At 36.3% G+C, this 17,339-nt stretch overlaps 1 protein-coding gene across 1 annotated transcript in view; it reads left to right on the top strand.

The window, feature by feature from the left end:
- The window catches only part of gfod1 (glucose-fructose oxidoreductase domain containing 1), a 44,530-nt gene extending 28,452 nt beyond the window's left edge, over positions 1-16,078 (top strand). The window contains exons 2-3 of the mRNA XM_062022075.1: positions 10,737-10,930; positions 13,689-16,078. Coding sequence (XP_061878059.1) covers positions 10,737-10,930; positions 13,689-14,411 — 917 coding nt within the window. The 3' untranslated portion in view covers positions 14,412-16,078. The remainder of the gene's footprint in view (positions 1-10,736; positions 10,931-13,688) is intronic.
- The last annotated feature ends 1,261 nt before the right edge of the window (positions 16,079-17,339 follow it).

The raw sequence follows: 17,339 nt of genomic DNA, 5'->3' as shown, positions 1-17,339 counted from the left end.
TTTCAGCTCTATTTAGCAAACTAACTAACTGAATCATCAGCATATGTGATTATTGTTCTGTTGTCATATTTACTTTGACACATGTTTGTGTACAAAATAAATTACAGAGGAGACAACACACAACCTTGTGGTGAGCCGGTGGAAGTGCCTTTCCTGACAGACAAAGTATCATTGACCCTGACTTTCCGAGTTCTGCTGGTTAAAAAGTTAGGAATCCAGCCCATCAAGTTATTAGTCAGGTTAAAGTGCTCAGCCATCCTGCTAATCAGGATATGCAGCTGGATCGTGTTAAAAGCTGAAGAAAAGTCTACAAATAAAAGTCTGGCATGAGTTCCTTTTTTGTCCGAATATTTTAAAAAGCATATCTAAAAGAGTTACAGTGGCATCTGCCACACCTCTGTGGCTCTTTATGCAAACTGCAGAGGATCTAATTATGTTTGAGTTTGTTTTAAAATCTCAGTCCTGACCATCTTCTCTAATATCTTCATAAAAATGGAAGTCAAAGCCACTGGTCCAAAATAATTTAGAATTTTTGGTCTGTTGGAACGAAAAGAAGGGGGTGTACTCTCGTGTTCTTCATCGAGTGTCTTACGTTCATTTCGAAGTTTGTGTTTTTAAAGTGTGTGTTCGGCGAGAGCGGTCACTCTTTTGCATCGGTTTCTGCAGCTGCGAGTGTTTGTACTACAAATAAACGGTAGTAATGATAACCCCTTTAAAACTCTCGACGGTTAGTTACCGTATTAAATTTAAATAATCAAAAAAATGTCATTCATTCACTGTGATACGTACGGACCGACTGCGCTAGCTAACCTGTAAACAAAAGACATTGACGGAGTACCCGGAGGGAAGCCACGCAGTCACGGGGAGAACATGCAAACTCCACACAGAAAGATCCTGAGCGCAGGATCGAACCCAGTACCTTCGTTTTGTGATGCAGATGCACCAACCTCTCTTCCACCGTGCTGCCCATCAATTTATAATAAAAGATAAACATATTTAAAAACACACAAATAAAAATAATATGTCTCTTATGAAGCCAGAACAATATTTGATGTTTCCTCTGCCAATAAAGTATATTGTGTCTATTTATTATAGTTATTAAAAAAATATACCTTGGTTAATAAAATTGAAGTGTGTGTATAATTACTTTTTGAGCACATTCAACAATACCACAATAATAATAATAACGGTGATCATTTTACTCAACATTACTTTATTTAGTCCTTTTGTTTATTGTTTTGGTTGTGTATATTTGAGGGTCCCCTATCCCCTCCTAAACCGAGACAAAACTTATTTTATTGATTTTGGTTGTGATTTTATTTATTCAAGTGCAAAATTTTGCTTACATAAAGTATATTTGATTTGTATTATTTGTTTGTCTTATTTAACTTGGTATTTAAAAGTTTACATTTCAATTAAAATGTTAAAGTATACGAAAAATACAAATTCATTGAAATGATATACTTCCATTATTATTATGTATTGTCATTACATTTGTGGTTAATTTGGTGGGAAAAAAATGGCAATATTATCGTTGATCGGCAATAATTTGTAGGTCAATATATTGTCGAGCAAAATTTGTTACCGGCCCAGGCCTCATTTATAGTTCAAATCTTTGCTTCATGATGGATCACACATACTTGCAGTTATTAGTCAGATATCGAAATATTAAATTCCCAATGACAGCCTTGAAAACTGTTTATCTTATCTAGCTGGAAAGTAACAGCAGACATTCTGAATAAATGAAATCACCGTTGAAACATTTGCGATAAAATGAGAGCGCTCATACCTTGTCTGTTGATGTTTACTGGAGTAGTAAGGTTACAATCATATACAGTATACTGTACTGTAGTATATTTTACTATAGTAGTTTCAGTATAGTTTAGTATACATGATATAGTAGTGTTGGCTGTTACAATCATATGCACTGTAGTGATGTAGTATCGTAGTTTAGTATCTACTTCAAGTCAAGGCATAACAAAGTATTTTCCAACTATGCAGGAATGTAAACCATTGCACACTGACTTCATTCTCATCCCCGCCCAGCACGTGCACAACACTTCTATTTCTAGCATGGGTGTGCAGAACCTTCTATTGTGAAGCATTTATTATCTTTCATCATCTTAACTGTTTCTTCCCTCTTTTTTTTCTCCGGGGTTCATTAAGGAAGCAAAACTTCTACACTTTCAGTTAAGTAGCTGGGTGATACTGCACATGTCGTTGTCGATACCATGTTAATACATGTTGCCAATACTGATACTACCGGTAATGCTTTTTACTGGAAATTCTCCAAGAGCATTAGATAATTTTGTGATTCATAGTCAGAATAAAGCACAGGACATTTTTTTAGGTAAACAAACTGATTTGTCTCGAAATGTTATTTTTATTTTTTATTTTTTTGCTGTGGTCCAACTAAACTTAAGCTGCGAGTTGCAATTGTCCCCTGGACAACACTTTGGACAACCTTGAATCAGACAGTCGTTATGTTGTTGCTTAATGATAATGATAAAGTTTGATAAAAGTTGTTATTGAAGATAGTTAGTTCACTTTCTAGTTGAGTAAAATGTCATTGAAAACATCATTTCTTAAAGAAACGGTAGAACAGCCAGTTAATGCATGTTTAAATCAGCATTTTAACAAACTTCACAGTCATAGTCAAGTGTGAAAACAGATTTACCATTTAAATGAAGAAGGTCCTGACTTCCTGCGAGCCTTCCCACATGACGGTTATTTCCCCTGAAAATTCAATTTTGTACACGCATACTGACATCTGGTTCGACACTATAAATAGATGCTGTTTATTTCATGCGCTCTCCTTGTTTACCTAACACGTCTTACTGTATGTGTAAGATCTACTCAGGCAAAGGTTGTTGGGCTTCTGTCGGCTCAAATTAACCATGTGAAGTGTTGATATGTGACATAGTTAGTGTTCATCAGAAGTACAGTAATGCACCACAACAACACAATAACAATTCGATCAACTTGTCATTAATTCACTCACTGTATTCTTCATTATAGCATTACATTTTGACAAAATAAGTCAGTTTTTTCTTGCTTGTCTCTGCAAGATGTTATTCAAGCCTCTCCTTGTCAGATACAGTATTTCCTGTTTATGAATTATTGATGTTGGGGCAACAGCTCCATTATGACTCGTTGCACCACTTTAAGACTTTCACCACCAGAGCACTGCTAGTTTCAACACAATGTTGCGTCATTATTACCTTCAATAGCAATTAGTGACAACAGACCTCAAAGTATTAAACCTTATAGAATAACATGTGCTCCACCGCTTGTGTCGACATTAACAATGAAAAATGTTCCGTTTATGTCGACATGTATTGTTGACTTCATCATTATCACTATAAGCAGCAACATATCTACTAATTACACAACATTAAAACGTGCACACAGTCACTTCCTGTTCAGCCTAAAAATAAAAGCATTGCAGTACTAATAACATACAACAAAATCCCAGCAGTAGTGTCTGATAGACAAGAATATAGAATACCACATGAAAACACAAGAATATAAATAAAAATATGCACAAATGGAGGAATACTTTGTCAAAAAACTGCCGCAGTGTTTTCCGTGCATTTACATACTTGTGGTGAGTGGCCACAAGTAAATTTAGGGCCACCACAAATAAATACAAATATATTTTCTTTTTAAAGATTTAATGATATGGAAAGTTAACATTTCACATTGCAAATGTGCTTCTAATCATGTTCAACAAAACATTGACCATGTGATTTGTATTAAAAAAAAATAAAACATTTAAATACTAAATGATCTAGGACAGAGCTGGGCAAATATTTTGATTCGGGGGCCACATTGAGAGAAAAAAATGTGTCTAGGGGTTCAAGGTGTATGTGTGTATAAATTATATGTACACACTTAGCTGTAAAAATCTGCTGTACAGTATGTGTGTTTGGGTCCCTTTTTTTCAGGAACACTAATACCAAAAGTCACAATGTCCGATAGAGTTCTAAAAAAGTTATGACCGACCACCTCAAAAAAACGGAATGGAATTTTACAGTTTTTTACTGAATGGGGCACCCAAAATGTACAGTAAAATAAAGAAAGTGGGATTGACAATATTAACTATGAACAATAAAACACAGAATTTTAACAACATATGAATGTCACTCCTCTTTTACTTCTCAGACCAGCTCCTCAATAGTTGTGTATCTTTTACAATTAAGCAAAACACAACGAAAATGTAAAAAACAGCAAAATATGAAGGCCAGGTGTATCGAACACCTAAAATGTGATATATTATCACATAAAAAATCTGCTTCCGCATGCGTTTCGGCTGGCTGCTCTGAAAACAAACCCTGTCCACTGTGGTTTGTTCCTGGTCTGAGCTGCTGTGACGTAAATTACCGTAATAACTCCTATAACACCCAAAAGCGCAGATTTCAGCCATTGAAATACTTTGTATAGTTCAAGACTTACGGTCATTTAAAAACAGCACTGCACATCATAACGGTTGGCGACAGTTTGGATGTTAAAGGTCTAAAAAAATTATGTAGGGCCGTATTTTGCCCTGTTCTGATCTAGGACCATGTGACCTAATGGATAAGGTGTCTGACTTCAGATCAGGACATTAAGAGTTTGAGTCCCTACGGCAGGGGTGGGCAATTAATTTTTACCGGGGGCCGCATAAGCAACCCGAGCACTGCTGGAGGGCCACACGACAATATTTCAATTAAATTTTGCTCAATTTTTTTTTTTATATACCGTAAGATAAATAATAATGATGATAATAATAATAATAATTAATAATAATACTAATAATTTAATTTAACCTAACTTAACTTTATACAAAAGCAGATTGCTTTTGATGGTTTTATTTGTATCACTGTTTTACACAACACTTCCTGATGTATTATACAATGCAAGAATGTCCATTTCTGCACAGGGTTAATTTCTGTCACTTTATCCTGCATTATCCAACATTTTTCCCCGTCAGATTTGGACAACCATCTGTTGTTAAAAATCGTTTTTAATCATATTTATTTTATATTGTTTTTTATATTGGTTTTATATGTAATTATTTTTTCTTTTTATTCAGTCATTGGTGGAGCTAAGGATAATATTTGAATATTGTTTTTAATATTGTTGTGCAGCACTTTGGAAAAATTTTGTTGTTTAAATGTGCTATATAAATAAAGTGGATTAGATTGTCACACCTGCCAGCTTGTCCCATTTCAGTCCTAACAGGTCCAAACACGCATTTACCTATGTGAACTAGTCATTACCTGTGGTTGTCTCTTTAATTGACTGCATGGCTGCCAGCTACTCCGTGATTTGAAAGTCTGCAGTTATCCCACGTAAGAACATGAGCAGCTGGGCGGTGTCACGTACATCGCAGCTCTCATCCAATTAAAGCCAGCGAAAAACAGTCCAAGTCTCCGGACATACAGCGCAACAGAGTCCAATAAGCACTCCTTAATAAACTCTCCGTCAGAAAACGCCTTACTTTTTCTGGCGCTTTTGTGAGAAATGACAAAACTTGTCCTGACAGCTGCATCTCTGGGGGTGTGAAATTTGGCAAAAAGTCCTTGTTGGGTTTGCAGTTTTACCATCAACGCATCAGCCTCCCTTGCGTGCGCTTCATCGGACAAATTCCGGTATTTTTCCTCGTGCTTCGTCGTGTAGTGGCGATTCAAATTATATTCTTTAAACACAGCAAACGGTGTACCACAAATTAAGCACACGGCTTTACCTTTAATTTCTGTAAAGAAATACTCGGCAGTACATGTCTTGTTGAAAACACGCCATTCCTCATCAACTTTTCACTTTTCAGCGTCTCATCACTTGTCGCTGTGCACCTTCACTCACAGGTTACACCCGGACATACGCCCATAAATAACACTTTTCAAAATAAAAGCAGCACAGTTGTATTGCGCGCACGACATAAATGTTTTTTAAACTTTATTTTGTAATTTGTGATTGCGCTGTTCAATTCACTCACAATCGCACACGCGCATACGTCCACACGGAAGTAATACAAATAACGCTTTTCAAAACAAAAGCAGCACCGTTGTATTGCACACTTAACATAGATTATTTTTAAAATTTATTTTGTAATTTATGATTGGCCTCACGCGGGCCGGACAGGGATACACAAAGGGCCGGATGCGGCCCGCGGGCCGCAGAATGCCCAGGTCTGCCCTACGTGGTACCCAGGTTTGATAAGTATTTTATGTTTTTTGGTCAGAAAGAACCAAAGTAGGTCACAAAGTGAGGAAAATGACCTGTATACTTTTTATGGATTACTTATGGGTGGAAAAGACAATTGATTAGGGACAATCTGGTTGCAGGTCTATATGGGAAACCGTCCCCGTGTGACTGCACCTTTAAATTAGTCATGAAAATCCCATTTTGGACAGGAAAAGGGTGGTATTTGTCAGAAGGCCTAATGGATAATGTGTCTGACTTTTTGATCCGGAATTATTAGGACATGTCCCATTATGTTTGGCACTTTAAGCGACCATCAGTAACTGACCAGCGTGACTGCACCTTAAAGGAAAACTGCTCTTTTTGCCCAATATTCATAATCCTTATGTGAGACAAGAACACATATCTTTACTTTCTGTGCATTCTAAATGGTAAAAAAAAAAATAAACTACAGCAAGAGGCGGCTAACAATGCAGGTATTGCAGATTCAAATTGAAAAATAAATAAATAATAATAAATTAGAAATTTTAAAAAATATGCACAAATAGAGGAAATCTATGTCAACACACTGCTGCAGTGTTTTTTTCCCACATGCATTCATTAGGGTCGCCACAAATTAATATGTATCTAATTTTGTTTTAAAGATTTTACGATGTAGAAAGCTAACAATTCACCTTCCAGGTGATTTATGTGCTGTGCTGCCAATCGTGTTCAACAATCCATTGACTTTTACCTGTATTAAAATTTGATCTTAAGGTAGTTTAAGGCTTTGTAGTTAGTCAGCACAGAGTGCAGAGCAGCAGACTGGACTAGTAAGTAAAAATCCCTTTGCTGTTTTTTTGTCAATTTTGTTCCATTAAAATCTTATTTGTTATTCGTTAGTAAAAGTTGAAAACGATTGTGATGCTGATTTTTGTTAGCATCTCAAAATTATCTTCCATCATATGTTAGCTATTAGCTAGCAGCATAAGAGTTAAAAGTTATTGGGGGGGTTCAGTTGATACCAAACTGTTTTGTTGATTTAACATGATTCCCACATGAATGTGTACTTCATGTGTATATTAGTGTACTTTCCTTTTTGTGTTTACTTTTACAGTAATTTCATTGGAAACTATCAATAAAAAATCTAAAGTTCAAAATGTCTTCATCTCTAATTCAAAGGAGTGTTTAAATGTCTGCCAAAATAAATTCCAACATTCATGGAGAGCAAAATAATATATGTAAATAAACCAGACGCGTAAAAAGTGCAGCCTGTGCTACATTGTAGTCATAAAATCAACAGCAACAATTGAAAAATACCGCAAAATCACATAATGTAACATTATATGTTTATATTAATACACAATAACACAAATTTGTTGTATAACATTTTGTAGCCTTTTGAAAAATCCATAGCCAATTGTGAAAATGAAATATAACGTCACACCGACCTTGACATCGCTGCCACAAGTTGATTGCTGTTCTGTAGGAAACACTGTGCTGTAGTTTGAGAAATCCTTTATCCCAAATTATTATTATTTATTTGGACAAAGTAAACATGCAAGCAATGGTTAGTGTCCGTTTTGATTTTGATTATGTTGACAACCGCTTACGTCGACACAAACTGTAGTTTAGATTTTTTTGTGTTTAACAATAATCTTCTCCATCAATGTATTTCATCAGACATTAGCAAACCACACACCAAAATTCATCTTTTCAATATAACCGTCACAACTTTTACAAATAATTTATTTATTATACCATTTTTAAAGATAGTTTTAAAGTAAAATAATTCTTGAACTGCAACTGCTTATACATCTACGGTTGATGACAGTACTCCAATGACTATGTGACAAAGCAGAGTGGGGTTTTGTCTACAAAGAGTGAGTCTGTTTGACAGAGACAAATGTAAATGGTAAATGGGTTGTACTTATATAGCGCTTTTCTACCTTTTCAAGGAACTCTAAGCGCTTTGACACTATTTCCACATTCACCCATACACACACACATTCACACACTGATGGCGGGAGCTGCCATGCAAGGCGCTAACCAGGACCCATCAGGAGCAAGGGTGAAGTGTTTTGCTCAAGGACACAACTGACGTGACTAGGATGGTAGAAGATGGGGATTGAACCAGGAACCCTCAGGTTATTGGCACAGCCACTCTCCCAACAGCGCCACGCCCTCCCCTAGAGACCAACTTTAGTCCTGCAGAAACTTTATGTTGGTATTTATTTGATAAATACACACATAAATGCAGCAGATTTAACTTTAGTTCTTTCTTGATGATAACAAAATCAGAAATACTTTATTAATCTCCTAGATCAGTGGTTCTTAACCTGGGTTCGATCGAACCCTAGGTGTTCGGTGAGTCGGCCTCAGGGGTTCAGCGGAGACACACCCGACTCATCGTGTAAATAAAAACTTCTCCCTATCGATGTATTATGGATACCCCCATACTCCCTCTAATTTTCCATCTGATTTTCAGGTGTGTAATTATGTTGTGGTTCCTGCACGGTTCATTTTGTGCACCAGTAAAAAAACAAAACTTTGTCATGAATTTGACAAAAAATAACATTTTATTTTTCACTAAAGAAGGGTTCGGTGAATGCGCATATGAAACTGGTGGGGTTCGGTACGTCCAGCAAGGTTAAGAACCACTGTCCTAGATGAAATTGTGATTTTCAGCACAATCCCGTTCAAAAGCAGACATACATTACAGGGAGACAGAACAGGAACGCTGACGGGTCTGCCAACTTCCAGCGGCCCTTAAAAGGTGGGGAGAAGCTGAACACTGGGGGGTGCGGGGGACTATGCTCTTGGGGAGGGGGTCCAGATTGATGGCAAGAAAAAAAACTCAATATCCATCGGCACAAATATACATGTTACACAGAAACCACAAAACTTGCAACATCAAAAAAGCGCGCCTCATCCTTCCATCGCCCCAGGGGGGTTTAAGGCCTGGGATGGGGATGTGTGTGCATATGCCCATTGTCCAGGGTGTAAGTGTGTCTATAGGTCTGGAGTCTTCTGCTGCAGACATTACGAGCCATAACAACTTTACAACTTCTGTATAAAAAAAATAATATTTGTTCATATGCTCTTTATGTGTGCTGGGCAACAGAAGGTGACAAAGAAAGTTGTTGTGCATGTTGTGTGTGTAAGTGTTGTGTATTGCTTGTAGGTTAGAGTTTGTGGGCTGCATCATGTTATTCAGATCTGGGTCAAAAGGATTAGTTTCCTAGCTTGGCCAATTGCTCCTACTGGCAGATTAGAATGTGAAGTTTCACTTTCACTCTCACCCCCCAGCCAGCATTGACTGTAAGAAAGACAACAGTATAGTAATATAGTATATTATAGTTTATAAAAAAAATACTAGATATGAGGCAGATATACCCACAATACTATAATATCCAAACAACAGCCCAGGAGTCAGTGCACAATTACACAACACAGTACACACGCTGTATAACACGCGCCACATGGCAAACACTAGTTTCAGTTTCAGTTTATTTTATTCTAGACAAGAATACCCAGTTGCATTTGATCACAGACTCAAGTTAACAGTTAGAAAAAGGAGTAGGAAGAAGCAGAGCTTACAGTAAGCACACAAAACACACTACTACATACTACAGTACACACACTACATTCTACACTTTTTATGTGACATTTTAATGTTCTTTGAGTCCTTTTTGTTCTTTAATATTTCTTGTTCTCATGTGTTTTTACATGTTTGTGTACTTCTTGAATCTGCACTGCAACCATATAATTTCCCCATTGAGGGATAAAGTCTGTCCTATCTCATCCTATCCTATCCTATTACATACACACCACACTACAGTACACTACACATTACACACAATACATGACACTTACATACACACACTACAGTACATTTGGTTGTTTCTACAAGAGGTGTTTTTTTCAGTGGTTTATTTCACAGGTTATTAAACAAGACGTGGTAAAATACTTCAGACAAAATGCAGCTTCAAAAAAATAAAGAATAAAAACGTGTTTTTGAGCCTGCAAAGCTAACTTTGTTGTGAGCAGAAAATTTCACAAAGTACAATAAATTAAAAAAACATTTTATGCACAGAATATTTTTCTTTTGAGATTAATTTTCAAAAGTCTGCTCCTCTGTCTGAGATTTTAAAAACATTCCTGCTTATGACCATCACAAAGTTTTATGAGTTTGAAAAAAGTGTTTTTGCTATCACACACATTAGAAAACATCCGCCTTATTATTATACCCACACTAAAATTGTGATGAGCTACTGGGACATGTTGGCGTCCTCGGACATATAAACCAGAGGAGTCCCATCAGGGTGTAAAAAAGACAATTAATAGCCATATTTATTGTTTAATTGTGTAGTTAATAATCACATTAGTTAATAACTAGATGATAACCAACCATTTCCTGGTCTGTCACTTGCCAATTAAATGTTCAGTTAACTGTCTAGTAGAAAAAGAAGGCACTAAATTTACAAAACTCACAAATGAAAGCAGAAAAAAACTCGAATTCAAAAAAGAGAAGTGTCCATCTAACCAAAAGCCAATGTGTGTTTTTGTTGCAGGTATTGGAAAGAACGTCATCTGTGATCGCACAGCAACTCCCCTTGATGCTTTTCGTATGATGTCTGCTGCTCAGTACTACCCTAAACTGCTAAGCATTATGGGTAATGTCTTACGCTTCCTGCCAGCCTTCGTTCGCATGAAGGAGCTGTTCGAGGAAGGATACATAGGAGAACTTCTTGTTTGTGAGGCACAGGTATGTCAAATATCCATCCATCCATTTTCTACCGCTTATTCCATACTTGCCAACCCTCCCGTTTTTAGCGGGAGAATCCCGTTATTCAGCGCCTCTCCCGACAACCTCCCGGCAGAGATTTTCTCCCGACAAACTCACGGTATTCAGCCGGAGCTGGAGGCCACGCCCCCTCCAGCTCAATGCGGACCCGAGACTGAGTGGGGACAGCCTATTCTCACGTCCGCTTTCCCACAATATAAATACGCTTGCAAGTTCCAAAACGAATGGAAACAAGAATTTCAGTTCATCCAGGACAGTTCGAAGTGGAAGGTGTATGTTGCCTGTAAATATGTAGAACAGACTTCTCCATTGAACACGGTGGCCGAAATGATTTCTCAGTCATGAACAGAGAAGTTAAACAGGACAATACTGCCATCTAATGGATAGATAATTCAAGTATTTCTTTTATGTAAATAAAATAAATATATATATATATATAGCTAGAATTCACTGAAAGTCAAGTATTTCATACATATATTCACCAACTCGAGTATTTCATATATATTTCATACATACATATATATATATATATATATATATATATATATATATATATATATATATATATATATATATATATATATATATATATATATATATATATATATATATATATATATATATGTATGTATGAAATATATATGAAATACTCGAGTTGGTGAATTCTAGCGGTAAATAACCACGCCCATCCCCCACCTCCCGATATTGGAGGTCTCAAGGTTGGCAAGTATGGCTTATTCCCTTCGGGGTCGCGGGGGGCGCTGGAGCCTATCCCAGCTACAAACGGGCGGAAGGCGGGGTACACCCTGGACAAGTCGCCACCTCATCGCAGGGCCAACACAGATAGACAGACAACATTCACACTCCCATTCACACACTAGGGCCAATTTAGTGTTGCAAAACAACCTATCCCCAGGTGCATGTCTTTGGAGGTATTCATTTATTTATTCATATGCACTCAAGAAAAATGTAATATATTTTTCATGAGCTGGACTAAAACAATGTCACACTTTCTTTAAAATATTGTTGACAAAGGTGTGTAAATGTGTTAGTAATCAATTGTCTTTTGCTGAAATTATCAACACCTCACAGGTGTATTGTATCAATATGCTATTTAGACAACAGGATTATTACACAGTTGTGCATTAGATAAGTCATAAAAATTATTTATAAAATGTGCAGTTTTACTGCATTAGATTGTATGTGGTTATTGTCTTGTTGGACATCATGTACTACAGTATATTATATTGTGCATACATATATATATACACAGTATGATATTATATTGTGCATTCATATACCAATATGTACAGTATGATTACTATATATTATACATGCATATACCTATATATACATTAAGATTATATTATTTTGTACTTGTACATATATACAGTGCATCCGGAAAGTATTCACAGCGCTTCGCCTTTTCCACATTTAATTTTTATTCCGAAATTCAATAAATCCATTTTTGTCCTCAAAATTCTACAGACAATTCCCCATAAAGACAATGTGAAAAGTGTTTTTCAAAAAGGTTTTTGGCAAATTTATAAAAAATAAAAAATCACATGTACATAAGTATTTTCAGCATTTTTCTCAATACTAATGCACCTTTGGCAGCAATTACAGGCTCAAGTCTTTTTGAATACGATGCCACAAGCTTCGCAAACCTATCTTTGGCCATTTTCACCCATTCCTCTTTCCCATTCCTATTTGCAGCATCTCTCAAGCTCCATCAGATTGGATGAGGAACGTTGGTTTTCATCCAGGATGTCTTTTAGTCTAGTCAGGGAGGTAACCGAGAACCCGATGGTCACTCTGTCAGAGTGACAGCTCTCGACAACTTTTTTTTTATAAAGTATAGAGATCTACTCTACTGCATAGTTCGATTTTTTGCTCGTATCTGATCTAGTCCCCTTGTGTACTGAGAGAGTTTGTGCTGCTTGCTGTACAACAGCCATCTTGTCTTGTTTGACCGCCACTGTTTTTCACTTCCAGGATGAAGTCACATGTCAGAATACAAACAATACCATCCCTACAGTGAAGCATGGTGGTGACAGCATCATGCCATGGGGATGTTTTTAGCGGCAGGAACTGGGAGACTAGTCAGGATGGAGGGAAAGATGAATGCAGCATCCTGGATGAAAACCAACATGAAAACCAGCATCCTGGATGAAAACCAGCATCCTGGATGAAAACCAACGTTTCTCATCCAAACGGATGGTGCTTAAAAGTGCTGCAAAGAGGAATGAGCAAAACTGCTCAAAGATAGGTGTGCCAACTTGAGGCTATAATTTACATTGACATAAGCGTGTGAACAATCCATGTTGAGTTGATGGCAACATAAACAAAGATAAGTGTGTGAACAATCCATGTTGTGTTTATGTCAACATAAACCGATACAAGCGTGTGAACAATCATGTTTATGTCAACAAGAGAAAATGAAGTGTGTGAAAAATCTGTTGTTTATGTCGACATAAATGGACAAGTGTGTGAACAATAGCTGTTGTGTTTATGTTGACATCAACAGACATAAGCATGTTAACAATCCATGTTGCGTTTATGTCGACGTAAACCGACATAAACGTGTGAACAATCCATGTCGGGTTTATGTTGACATACACAGATTGAAGCTTGTAAAAAAATCTGTGTGTTGTTTACTGTATATCGACATAAACGGGACCGACTGAAGCGTGTGAACAATTAATGTTGTTTGTTTCAGGTGCACAGTGGAAGTCTGCTAGGTAAGAAGTACAACTGGAGCTGTGATGACCTGATGGGTGGCGGCGGCCTGCACTCAGTAGGAAGTTACATCATCGACCTGCTCACCTTCTTGACGGGTCAACGGGCGTCCAAAGTTCACGGCTTCTTGAAAACTTTTGTCAAGCAGACAGAAAACATCAAAGGCATCCGTCAGATCACCAGCGATGACTTCTGCACGTTCCAGATGGTTCTAGAAGGAGGCGCCTGCTGCACCGTCACACTAAACTTCAACGTTCCTGGAGAGTTCCGTCAAGAAGTGATGGTGGTGGGGACAGTTGGCAGGTTGACGGTCAGAGGGGTGGACCTGTTTGGGCAGAAGAACAACGGCGGTCATGAACTCCTCCTCAGAGACACAACACCTCTCGAAAAAGCTTCGTTACCGGAAAAAGCCTTCAGTGACATCCCTGCTCCGTACCTGACCGGAATGATCAGAATGATCCAGGCGGTGAGGCTGGCCTTTCAGGACCAGGAGGACAGGAGGACATGGGACAGCAGGCCTTTGACGATGGCCGCCACCTTTGAGGATTGTCTTCATGCTCTTTGTGTTGTAGACACCATCAAGAAGTCCAACCAGTGTGGAGAATGGCAGAGCATCAACATCATGACGGAAGAACCTGAGGTCAGCCCGGCGTATCTGATCAGTGAGGCCATGCGGCGAAGTCGAATGTCGCTCTACTGTTAGAATCTTACTGCAGCAAAGGATGATGGGAGAATTTTACAGCAGCAAAGGATGATGGGAAATTCTTACTTCAGCAAAGGATGATGGAAGAATCTTACAGCGGCAAAGTATGATGGGAGAATCTTACTGTAGCAAAGGATGATGGGAGAATCTTACTGCAGCAAAGGATGATGGGAGAAATATGTTCTTCATGACATCAACATGTTTGCTGCTGGCAAACTACTGACTGGGTCTTCTTGCAGAAATCATAACAAGCAATCCCAACTTTATTTATAAAGATGCCTTTTTCCCGTCTAAAAGCTTTCATACGATGAAGTAAAAATTATTATTACTTAGTGAACATGAAAGGACATAATTGTTTATGTTACATGTTTACACCAGGGGTGTCCAAAGTGGGGCCCAAGATTGTTTTTATTCCTCTTTGGCATGTTCTAAAAGTACAATTGAACAAAAAACACGTTTTAAAAATGCAGTCATTTTATGTGCAGGAAATCATCAAAGTTGTAATCTTATGAGATATTGTTTTGTAATTTTGCGATCATAAGGTCGCAACGAATCATTTTCAAAGCATTAGGTTAAAATAATTGGTTATTTTTAAACAAAAAGAATAAAGTAAAGTAATAATAAAGTAGAAAATTAAGTCAAAATATTATGAAAATAAAATCGTAATTTTACGAGAACATTATGAAAAAGTTGTAAAAGAAAAGAAAACAATAACAGCAAAAGTGTAATATGAATAAGGTTGTTTTTTCAGCTATAACACAAATCTGAGACACAGGATGTTGATGTTTTTAAAAGTACAGTCAAACACGTCGATAGCAGCCACAAAAATGTACCCTGCCAGGGAATTTATTGTTATAAATCTTGTTTAATGTGGCCACTTTTTTTATGTCCCAAAATATGTTTTTTTACTCCTCATAGCGACCACAAATATCAAAATCTTTGCAATAATATGATGCATGATGTTAATAGATAGAGTCTCCGTTAAAATAAATGCAATACATCCATCAATCCATCCATCTTCTTCCGCTTATCCGAGATCGGGTCGCGGGGGCAGCAGCCTAAGCAGGGAAGCCCAGACTTCCCTCTCCCCAGCCACTTCGTCCAGCTCTTCCCGGGGTATTCCGAGGCGTTCCCAGGCCAGCCGGAAGACATAGTCTTCCCAACGTGTCCTGGGTCTTCCCCGTCCCGTGGCCTCCTACCGGTCGGACGAGCCCTAAACATAGAGAGGCGTTCGGGTGGCATCCTGACCAGATGCCCGAACCACCTCATCTGGCTCCTCTCGATGTGGAGGAGCAGCGGCTTTACTTTGAGCTCCCCCCGAATGACAGAGCTTCTCATCCTATCTCTAAGGGAGAGCCCCGCCACCCGGCGGAGGAAACTCATTTCGGCCGCTTGTACCCGTGAACTTGTCCTTTCGGTCATAACCCAAAGCTCATGACCATAGGTGAGGATGGGAACGTAGATCGACCGGTAAATTGAGAGCTTTGCCTTCCGGCTCAGCTCCTTCTTCACCACAGCGGATCGATACAGCGTCCGCATTACTGAAGACGCCGCACCGATCCGCCTGTCGATCTCACGATACACTCTTCCCTCACTCGTGAACAAGACTCCGAGGTACTTGAACTCCTCCACTTACAATACAATACAAATCAAATGTCCTTTTTTCCCCCACCGAAAAAAAACTAAACTATATATATATATATGTATATATATATATATATCTATCTATATACATATATCTATCTATATATATATATATACATATGTATATATATATATACTGTATATATATATATATATATATATATATATATATATATATATATATATATATATATATATATATATATATATATATATATATATATATATATATATATATATATATATATATATATACATATGTATATATATACATATGTATATATACTGTATATACATGTATGTGTATATATATATGTGTATATATATATATATGTGTATATATATATATATATATATATATATATATATATATATATATATATATATATATATATATATATATATATATATATATATATATATATATATATATATATATATATATATATATATACCTAGTCAGGGAGGTAACCGAGAACCCGAAGGTCACTCTTGTCAGAGCTACAACACTCAACAAATATATATGTGTATAAATATGCATATATATATATATATATATATATATATACTAGGGCTGCAACAACTAATCGATTATATCGATTAAAATCGATTATTAAAATAGTTGGCGATTATTTAGTCATCGATTCGTTGGATCTATGCTATGCGCATGCGCAGAGGCATTTTTTTTTTTTTTTGTATAATTTATTTTTTTATTTTTTTTAATAAACCTTTATTTATAAACTGCAACATGTACAAACAGCTGAGAAACAATAATCAAAATAAGTATGGTGCCGGTATGCTGTTTTTTTTCCCTATAAAATACTGGAAAGGATAGAAATGTAGTTTGTTTCTTTTATCCGATTATTAATCGATTAATCGAAGTAATAATTGAAGGATTAATCGATTATCAAATTAATCGTTAGTTGCAGCCCTAATATATATGTGTGTATGTATGTATATATATGTACGTATATATATATACCTACGTGTATATATATATATATATATATATATATATATATATATATATATATATATATATATATATATATATATATATATATATATATATATATATATATATTTACATATAAATATATACTGTATATATATATATATATATATATATATATATATATATATATATATATATATATATATATATATATATATATATATATATATATATATATATATATATGTATATATATATATATATATATATATATATATATATATATATATATATATATATATATATATATATATATATATATATATATA

Source organism: Entelurus aequoreus, linkage group LG15 (genome assembly GCF_033978785.1).
Source record: "Entelurus aequoreus isolate RoL-2023_Sb linkage group LG15, RoL_Eaeq_v1.1, whole genome shotgun sequence".
In the NCBI taxonomy this organism is placed as follows: domain Eukaryota; kingdom Metazoa; phylum Chordata; class Actinopteri; order Syngnathiformes; family Syngnathidae; genus Entelurus; species Entelurus aequoreus.
The sequence above is the reverse complement of the archived record's forward strand: the minus strand, read 5'-3'. Positions and strand labels throughout refer to the sequence as shown.